General features: G+C 31.7%; 2 protein-coding genes across 10 annotated transcripts in view; both read right to left on the reverse strand.

Annotated features, from left to right (window-relative positions):
* The window catches only part of LOC117176632, a 33,152-nt gene extending 25,564 nt beyond the window's left edge, over positions 1-7,588 (reverse strand). The window contains exons 1-3 of the mRNA XM_033366886.1: positions 7,503-7,588; positions 7,298-7,403; positions 4,068-4,171 (exon numbers count right to left, since the gene is read on the reverse strand). Of these exons, the coding sequence (XP_033222777.1) occupies positions 4,068-4,171; positions 7,298-7,403; positions 7,503-7,588 (296 nt within the window). The remainder of the gene's footprint in view (positions 1-4,067; positions 4,172-7,297; positions 7,404-7,502) is intronic.
* Positions 7,220-10,984, reverse strand: part of LOC117176271 (protein furry) — a 248,667-nt gene continuing 244,902 nt past the window's right edge. For 8 of the 9 annotated variants that reach the window (XM_033366444.1, XM_033366448.1, XM_033366447.1 and 5 more), the window contains one exon: positions 7,220-8,902. In XM_033366444.1, the coding sequence (XP_033222335.1) occupies positions 8,739-8,902 (164 nt within the window). In that variant the 3' untranslated portion in view covers positions 7,220-8,738. The remainder of the gene's footprint in view (positions 8,903-10,984) is intronic. The other variant, XR_004467596.1, reaches the window with a different exon arrangement.

The following is a 10,984-nucleotide window of genomic DNA, read 5'->3' on the forward strand; positions in this document are numbered from 1 at the left end:
TAGAAGTATTAAATTTTAATTGCTTCCGAAAATGCTTAAAGTAAACATTCTAAATCCTACCTTCTTAACTTTTTACGCTCCAAATTAAACAATTAAAAAGTATCAACTTAAAAATTCAAAAGAATATATTCAAGTCTTCAAAGTTAAAAAATTAAAAAATGGAAGCCCTTAAAAAATTAGTATAAATTATAGAATTTGAACTTTTGATTGCAACTGAAGACGAAGGGTTGGATTAAAACATTAAAGCTCTCAGCACGAGGTTGGCATAGTCATTTTAGCTCCTGCTGCGGCAGAGACCTGATGCGGTAGAGACCTCCTGCGTTCCACTATACCATATGTGTACGCTAGTGTCAACTACCATGAGAAAGATTTTGATTCACCTCCTACTAGGCCCAGCATCGGTTTGGTCCCAAAACCTAAACCAGTCTTCAAAACTCAACTGGCGAAAGACCAACGCAATGCTCATTCTCACGGTAATAATAAAAAAAATCTATTTGGAAACTAGATCAATGTGAATTAATGATGTATACTATTCTACTAAATAACCACTTTTCATAACATATCAATGAATATATTGCGGAGATTTTTAATGACCTAAATTTTGAAATCTACTTTTTTTATACATTTTGATATAATTCGACCCCATCCTTTATACACCTCCTGATCATTATTATAACAATTATTATCTATAATCATGAAATTTTGACGAATTGTATCTTCAATTGATATCTAGGTCTAATAGGATTTTGAGCTAGGTCAGCCATTTAAAACTTTTTTTTTCGATTAAGAAATTTAAAAAAAAATGTCTTCTTTATATGAGGAAAACTTTTTTGATATTCAAAATACAACAATACGATATTTAGTATATTTTTTCCCATCTTAAACACATCGAGACGCATTGATCGATCTATTGTTGAAACTTTTATTACAAATCTAACAGTACCGATTTATGAAGTTGCAAACCATTTTTTATTATGTTTATTTGAGAAAAACTTTCTTGATATTCAAAATACAATGCTATATATTATGTATTTGTACGCATCTTACGAGATATTCTCGTAATATGAGATAGCACTAACTTACAGCCCTTGAAGAAAAAGTAATTTCGTGGTAAAGTCAATTTTTCACTGCGCGTCTAAAAATTATAATCGAACATTCTTTGAAATCGGTGGTGGTCAAATTCTTTAAAGGGAAGTCTTTAAACCCTATTTGTTATTGCAATCATTTATTTGTAGTTGCACGGTGTGGCCCGAGTAAAAATGCTTCGACTTGAGTTCGACTTGAATTGCCCCTAATCAAGACATGCTGAATTCGAGAAGTTCGATTTATGTCTTGGAAACATGTTTATATGTCTTCAAAACATAAAATCTCTTGAGTCGAATTTTTATGACTCCAACACGAGCGGTTTATAATTTCGTGTGTATACGTATTTCTAACGGCTGAGGAAATCCTTTTAGATAGTTACCATTTTTATTGTAATTTTTATTTTATTTTTTTATTTAATTTATTGTAAGACAAGTAAAAGCCGTTTTACCTATCGTGGCCATAAAAGTAAAACGAAGGTATATGTCTCGAATCAGCTTTGAGACGCAGCCAGACATCGATGTCTTGGAGACGAACTCAAGGCATGACCAAGTCGAACTCAAGTCGAAGCATTTATACTGGGGGTTCTCATAATATGAGATATCTGTGGTATTCTTATGACACACTTTGGCTGCGCGGGAAAAGGACTTTTTTGACATTTTTTGTATTTTCAGCCCAAAAAAATGTTGATAACATTTTTCATTTAAGCACCTTATGGTAAACTAAATTCCCTTTAAATTGATCTACATGACTTTTATATTTAGTCGATAGAATTCCGACAATCACACCAAAAAGAGTTGGTATCTCATATTTGGGTAATCTCCTCTACAACAGTATTGTACGCGTTGATAGTTCTGTTCACGAACTTTCTATGACCATTCTTGATTCATCAATACCGACTTTAAAAGTTTAAAAAAATGTAAATTGTTTCTGTAAAGAAAACTTTGTTTTTAATTTGAAATATAACATTACAGTCGGTTGAAGAGTTTATCATTGCAACAGAACACGTCGATTGTCATTTTGATGGGTTCTCTGATTTTCTGAAGATAAGATTTTTAGTAAGACAGAAACTTGAGTCTGAATAATATTAAAAGTATCCATTTTTTCTTTTGTTAGAGAATAAACCTGCCATTGAGGAAGAAAATTAATTTGACACCTATGATGAAGCAAAATGGTCAGAAAATAAACAATAAATGCACCCGTATACTGAATACGTTTACAGTATTTCGCAATGACATTGTTTTTTGTATTAACGTCACAGTTTCCAAAAAATTATTCAAAAATCATATTTAAATTAATCTTACACTTTTTATCGGTTATTCAAGTAGCTGCCAAGTTTGGTTTAAATCGGTGCTGCTTAGAAGCTGATAAATACAATCCACGTAGATCGAGTGCGAAGCCTTAATTAATATCATATATGTTTTGAGAAAAGTAGAATTTTGAAATGAAAGTATTTTTAAGGATGGTTTCAATATTAAAGTCTTAAAACTTTCCCTTTTATGAATCATTCATTTTTAAAACTTTGCTTTAGATAATAAATTTAAATTAGGAGAGCTATTTAAAACAGAGAAGGTTCGAAAAGCTTTTTTCCATAGATTTGATCTGAAATTTTAAATATGCCTGTTTTTTTAAGTATCAGTATTCAACAATTTAATCATTTTCAGTTTCATTTTACGGACAAAGCATTTCTTAAATAAGTATATATTAATTAAAATCTGCGAAACTTCTTCTAATCCTTCGGGTCGTTTAAAATCTGGGAAATTTCTCGTAATTTTTTGGAATCGTTCAGAATAACAAAATCTTTGGAAATTCCTAAAAAGCTTTGGAAATCTCCTTAAATGGTGTAAAATTGTGTTTTTCTTGTAATCACTTTGCAGGTAATTTCTTTAAACATAAAATCTCTAGAAATCACGTGAATGCTGTCAAATCCTTTGGAATCGTTTGAAATACCGTAAATCTGTTAAAATCCCTTGAAATCTCGTTTAGATTAGATTTCTTTCCCATTAAAAATAATATATATTGTTGATATATCAAGTGCAAAATGAAAAATCTGATGTAATAATGGTAGGGGGGGGGGGGGGGGGGGGGGGGGGGGGGGGGGTAACAATCTTAGGAACCCTGATAATGGACGGGAGGGGTCTAAAATTTCAAAAATCATCCTTATATGGTAATTACTGAACGTTCCCACAATATAATTGAAATGTTCTCACTTTTCATTGGCTATCGCCTTTCAAACTGTCCTTTCCGAGTGATTAAAAGCATAATGAGTTAATGGAATTAGGCTCAGTTTTTAAATTTGCACGGCGTTAGGTATATCGTTTCGTCGGGGGTATCACCTGCTCCTATTGTTTGGCCAACTGGTGCAATGGCGTCCAGTACCTTAACCAGGTTTTGTAAGGCGCGTGCCGCCGTCACGGAAATCCGACACTTTTACGACACTTTACGTGCAGCATAATAAAAAGAGCTTCGTAAGGAGAGTCCTGGGTTATTGCAGAGTCGCACATGTGCTACGCGAAATTATATTTGCACGCGTGCTCAACTGCGCACTGCTCACGTACCAATCAAGAGTCGTATTGATGCCAAAAGACCGGAGACAGGTGGTAAAATCGTCTACGAGAACAAAGTTCTTGAAAGAAAAAAAAAACTCAGTGACGGCTGTACCTTTAAGATTTTTTTCAATTTTTAATAAAAAGAAAAATCAGTGCCTGTGAACCTTGGACTAAAGTTATAACAAAACGTAAAACAAAACTTGAATAGGGCCTGTTGTAAGTGAAAATGCGTAATGACACCAATGTCCGTTCAGGCACCAGTAGCTGGCTAATAAAAAATAAAATGGACTTGGAATTCCTTTTTGTTTTATTTGGAATCAGAATTTGAGAGTGAAGCGCATCACAATATAATTTAAGTTTTTTATTTCAATTTACTTTTCGACATATTTGGGTTTCTTTACATTTAATTAAACTTAATTTAAAATAGGAATTGACTTGAACAGTATCTTCTTCATGTCAAGGATATCAAGTAACCATTTTGGTTGAAACGGTATACTTGGATGATGAACGAACTTATTTCCTTCGAAAACATATGTCACCTGTTATTTTAATTTTATGTAAAATTAGCAATATTTTAAACAATTAATCTTACATGTTCTGATTAAAGTTATATCAGAAGGAAAATTATAGAAAAATCTACTTCAAGTCTATGTCAATATTCAATAATGACCTCGATAATGGTACTCAATTTGTTAAGTTAAAATTTCAGAATTTTAAATTCAAACTCTTTAGGAATCTTTAAGGAAGAAACAATTTTAAACCAGCAATTAAACTTTCTTAATTAGAATAGTGTTTACACTGATCGGTTTAGAATGAAGTGTTCAAAATTAGATATTATCAATTTTTTGAATATTAAAATTTAAAAATTTTAATGTGTGAAAGTTTGAAATCGACAATTCACGATTTACAATTGACTGATAAATTAAACTTTTAAATTTTTACCTTCCCAATCTCAACACTTAAGAAAGTTTAATTTTATATTTAAGATTAGCTTAAAAAATGTTTTAACTTTAAAAATTGTAATATTGGAAACGGAAGCGTTCGTAATTCAGCTGAATGTAAAGAAGTTAAATATTCAATTGAAATGTTCTAAACTTTCTAACTTCAAAAGTTGTAAAAAAAAGTTGTAAAATGCAACAATTGAACTGTAATAAGTCGCTTAAGGTACTAAAAGGCTGAAGGGACAGGTTTTGCGATTCGATATTTTTCATTCAACCCTCACAACAAAATTATATCTCTGGCATGTCCCTAGGATATCGCGTCAGAATAGGAAATATTCTGAAAATGTCCTATAAATATACTAAGATATCCGTGGCATATCCCAGGGATATCGCGATTTCCGCTCCGGAGGTTATCGTGACAGAATGTCGGAGGATATCGTGACAGAATAAAAAGAGAGAAATAAGAACACCAATTTTATTGCTTTTAGAAAGTTTTCAATCTATACTTTACATGTAATACTTATATTATTACGTATATAATAATAATGTTACATATATACATTATTACTTCGTATATTAGAAATATTTTTTAAACTTTTGAGGTTAAGTTTACTGTAATGTAGAAAAGCAGCAAGAGCTGATACTTCTAATCTTTTTAAACTTTCAGCTTGCATAAAAGAATTAATTTAAATTGATATACGTTAATTTTTTCACCTCTTTTAATGAATTTGCAAAATTTTTCATTAATTTTAATGGGAAAACAAGATTTGTAATTGGAGGTTTTTAATTTACAAACATCATCATCTTACACTTAAATCTACACGCATATATAGGAAAGCATAATAAATGCATGCCTATAAAATGTTCTGTACATTTAAACACGGAATAAACAATCATCTGATAATTCTGACACTTGAAACAATGTTGCAAATACAGTAAAACGACCGTATACGGTCAACAAGTCACAAGTCTTGGACAAGACAAGACTGCGAACCACGGAATAATAATGAGACCGACTATGCTGTACAAAGTATCTCGAGTTTTGACTGCGCTAACTGCACATTTATTGCCAGACTTAGGCGTTTAAACCCAATGCTCATAAGGAGGGGGACATGCGCACTGTGACTTGCTATCTCTTTTTCTCTCGCAAGAAATGTGTGAGTGAGTGCCGTGTTGAATGACAACTAAAAACTAAAGTTATGTTCCTATAAATATTGTCAATTGAGTGGGTGAAAAGATAGTTATTCTTTTTGTACTTTTGTTCCAATAGGATGCTTGACACTTTGGAACACAACACGCCATTTTTCTCGCTAGATTTTTATTTTTGAAAACTCCAACGTGAAGCTTACTTGACTTTGCAAAAACTTTTGCAATAAATTGATACAATCTCAATTTCTGCCGTTTTTGTGGATGTCAATCACTGGCACTCACTCGCACACTTCTCGCGGGAGAAAAGGAGATAGAAAATCACAGTGCGCATGTTCCTTTCCTTGTGAGCATTGGGAAGTCTGACAATAAATGTACAGTTACCGCAGTCACAACGTATTTACGGAGATCGGTCTCCTTATTATTACTCCGTGCTGCAAACTTATGAAGGCGGCGCAAAGATCTTCGATTCTTTGTAGTTCCGGGGAAAATTTTTTGTTTTAAGAAATAATGAGTTTGTTTATTTAAAGCGAACTGAGTATAAATGATTTGCAAAAGGTGCAAATATGAATTTCAGGGAGTATAAAAAATTAAATAATTAGGATATATTGGGGAAATCTTTGGCATATCCTACTAAAAAAATTGGGACATTAATTGGATATCCTCAGCATATTCTGAGATATCTCTGGGACATTCAAGGGATATCGAGATTTCCGCCCCGTAGGACACGTATCATACGCCATGTCCCTGCGATATGCCTAGGATATCGTTGGTGATAAATGGGATATTCCGCCGCTATCCATTGCTGTGAAGGAAACTTCTTTTCATATCACTTCTCACAAAAATTAAAAAATGTTTACAATTTAAATAAATTATGATTTATTTCTTCAATTGCCAAAAAATAATTCATTATAAAGAAATGTTTGCACAAAAATAACTAATTGTTTCGAAATTGGATGTCGTCAAGTCGCGTCGAATCTTTTCACTGAAAATATGAGCCTCTATTAAATTTTTATTCCATAAATAAAATTTTCTCTATTAAATAATACCATTATTGATGAGATTGCGATTCCTTTAAGTATAACTAAATATTTCGCCTTCAAACAGCTGTGGTTTCGTTCATATATATGTATGTAGCCTATCGTAAAATTGAATCATTTGTAATTCAAAACATCAAAATGTGAACACTTTTTTATTTAAAATATTCAAAATTAAATAAATATGGTATATTTTATTATTAGAGATGGGGATAAAAGTGGAAACTTAAAGAGCGAAAAGGAGAAACATTTTCAAAAATTCAACTCAAGACCGAAAAAATTTTAACTCTAAAGTCTAAACCATAAAGAGCGAATAGGTTAAAATTTAAAAGATTAGTGTGACTATTATTATTATTATTATTATACAGATAAAAAAACTTTAACTGCTTAAAAAAACTAGACTTTTAAAACAACCATAAATATAATCAAGCCTATTTTAATCGATAATGACTACTGTAGTCGATGCGACTTTAAGCCTTTATTTCATAAAACAATTCTATACAAGTTATTGAAAAAGTGCCGTATGAAAAAGAAAACTTACATCTACAGGAAAAGGAGAAGGTTTCACTTTACTGGCTTCAATACAAAAGTGAACGCTGACAGTGATTCGAGGTTCAGGATAAGCCGGTGTTGGAACACTCCAATAACTTCACAAATATAAGAATGCGACCAATTAGCAGCTCTTCTACGCACAAATTCTACATGGAACATCCAGTCTTTCATCCCCTGGAGAAAAAATACTATACCAGTTGTCAAAAAGAGAAAAGGCACTATTGATAATACCGGATATTCTTTCCATTTCTTCATCAAATCCACGACGCTCTGGAAGCATGTTCTCGCAATAATTTTCCCACAATTAGGCCACTTCACTTCAAAATCCAAAGATTTTTCTTTGTTTGAATGTTTTGCTTTCAAAGCTAACACGTTCTGTTTGCATACAATAATTGAATGCACCATTCGACATCTTAGGAAATAAACAAGAGTTACAAACCGATAATGTATCAAATTTAATTGAAGTAATTATTGTCTGATCAGTGAATCTTTTTCCGAAGTTGACAACATCGATGAAATTTTTCAAATCAAAGTTTCTCGATCTTGAATTTTTCGGCAGCATGTCAGAATTTCATCAATTCGAGGGAACTTAGTTTCTAAAGTGACATACTAGAATTCATCACTGACAAGAAAGCAAGCGTCATTTGTTTGTAGCTTCGTCAATTTATTGCAACAGACTTACATGATTCAAATCGTTAAGATTTCTAAATAATGCGAAAAAAATAAAATGCGAAAAAAACAATCTCGACATCAAGTGAGTTTCAAGTAGTTTTTTCAAACGGCAATCGACTGGCGATACCGACAACGTATTCCATTTATGAATATCACATTTATAAAATACCCAGTATATTCCGATTCCATTGAAAAATTATTAAATATTTCGACTGTTAAATGATAACCCATTTGTCCTTTACAATTAAACGAGATTCAAAAGAAAATGTTTACTTTTGTCTTACACATCTGGAATGCAAAATTTTTACAATTCAGTTGATTTTTCGAAGGACAAACGTTTTTGCACCAATCATGTTATTTAACATTCTAAAAACCGACATTGTTACGATCCTGACAAAACAATGATTCTCAAAGTTGTGCGTTATTGAAGTTCTGCCATACATTCATGCCCTTTTCTTTTCTACAACGAAAGAAAAGGCTTTTCACAGTGACATCTAGGATCTGCGATTGTCGTTCAAAGTCGCTTGCTTCTTATAAACGAACAATCCTCGACGATACAATTATCGCTCGATAGCAATACCAAAAGAAACTTCTTGCATGAAAATTCTTCGCAATTATTGATCTATGTGCTTTTAATCGCAGTGCGAGACTGCAACCCGATATGGTTAATGCATGCGCGTGCACTTATTGCACACACAGAATTATTAGAACTCTGTTAGAAACGATGTCACATTATCAGTACTAAAACTATTGCTACATTAGCAGTCGGTTTTCGTGTGGTTAGAATTCTCACTCTGGACTCTGGCAGCCTTCGTTGAGGATTCCAGACCCGTCGCAGCAGCTAGTACTTTAAACAGACTCTCCATCAATCTGCTGAATATGTCGGACATTTCAGCGTCGGTTCTTGTCACCACAAAGAGATCTGAAAAAGAATTTCCTTATGTTACAAATTGATATATAAACATCTTTTTATGATTTTTTAAACCAATTTTCGAAACTGAATACGCACACTAGCCTATTGTACCTTTTTAGACAAAAGATTTTCTTTATATTTGAAAGCGCACATGATTTACAGTAATAGAATCCTATCTTTTTTATTGATTTGGTGTTGTTTTTACTTTCTTAATGTCTGGAAAATCCACAATTGTCTCTTTCAAGGTGTCCGCCGAACCGGGAAATGACCGGGAATTTTACAAATTTTCAGACGAAACATCTGTCCAAATTCGATTTCAAACATTATAATCATTCAGTTTATAATGCTTAATTCGAAAATCTTTTACCTGAAAAATGCTCCTAAAATAACTGAATAACATAATTTGGACAATTTTTTAAGTTCATTGATTTATTCTTTAGAGTATTGAAAATGTAACTTGCATTTATATTTTTTGAACTTAATCTAAATCATTGAACTCTATAATTTATTAATGTTAAAAATTCAGAATTTTGCAGTTTAATTTCATTAAACTTGAAATTATTCAGTTGAAAAGTGTTAGTACCTTCCAGTTTATAAGTGTAAATTATTAAACAATTCAATAAAAAAATTTTGAATTTAAAAACTTTTAAACTTCAATTTTAAAAGTTAAAAATGCAACAGTTCCACTTTGAATGCTTTAGTTTGTTGTTTATTGTGTATTACTTGTACTTTTACTGTTTAGCTTTATATTTCGATTTTTTAAATTTTATTGACCGGGAAAAATATTCGCGAACCGGGGTAACACCGGGACATGACCGGGAATTTTATTGTTTGATTAAAACGGTCACCCTGCTCTTTATAATTGTCTAGTAAAAAAACTAGCAAAAGTAGTGCGCTTACGCAGGTTTATAACGTGTTTCTTGTTTTGATTACCTGATTATAAAAATATATGCTTAAATTTAAAATACTACATAATGTAATTAAAAATCATCAATTCTTGTATTTAAATACAATTTTTTTTAATCAAAGAAACATATTTATTGGCTCTGTGTCAAAGAAATAGTGTTTTGTTCCAACAAATATTTGTTCTTAAACTAAAAATGATTAAAAAATTTTTATTTGAATAAATTAAAAAAATCACATTAAAGAAATGGTTTCTCTGATTTAAAACAACTTTTTTTTATTGATTATGGAATCTGGAGTCTTTTTGATGTTTTCCTCTTTCGACACTGATCCATGTTGTTACATGAATTATGAATGAACCCTTAAGCAAATAAATAATTTTGACTATACTTGAGAACAATTAGGAAATTATTATGGCTATCAATATTATTGGCTTTTTAACATTCATATATAATACTTTAATGTTAATGGGGGACCTTGAAATATTTTTCAAATGAACTCCTTTTTAGACAGTCTAATTAGACATAAGAAGATACTAAAAAAACGTGTGTAATTAGACATTTCAAGAAATGCCTAGACAGTTCATGAACTGCTAGCAGATTGCGTAATAACCGACAGTTATACTATCTGTCTGAAATTTTTAGACGTTTCATGAATACTTGATAGATTGCTTGGGTATAAGCTGTTTTCATGAAACCCTCCAACTCCGTTTATATATTCTTCCAGAATAATTTTGAACATTCTATTACAGAATATTCCAAATCATTCTAGAATATTTCTGCGTATATTTCATACGATTCCACATGTTTCAAGAATAGTGCAATATATTATTCCATAAAAATTGTCTACTCATTCTAAAACTTTCCCAAGTTTATAAGGAATCCGCCAAAAATGTAGAATGTTCAAGGTAACTCCAGAATATCCAAATAATTTCAAAATATTTTAGAACGAGAAGACGCGCAAAAAAACCCGTCACCACTTAAGAGAGTCGTATGAAATAATTTTTTAATGTAATCAGCTTAAAGTACAAGGCTCGATCATTATTTTAAGTCGCCCTAAAAGTTTCTAGAACGTCACATTCTCAAGATACAGTCTGTCAAGTTAAAGCGTGGGTGGCTTTACTCGCAGTCGGTAAGGTGTATCGACATGATTTTGGTGTGAAAATATTAAGAAGAGCTCCCTCTTTCA

This window comes from Belonocnema kinseyi, chromosome 7, assembly GCF_010883055.1.
Source record: "Belonocnema kinseyi isolate 2016_QV_RU_SX_M_011 chromosome 7, B_treatae_v1, whole genome shotgun sequence".
NCBI classification, from domain to species: Eukaryota; Metazoa; Arthropoda; class Insecta; order Hymenoptera; family Cynipidae; genus Belonocnema; species Belonocnema kinseyi.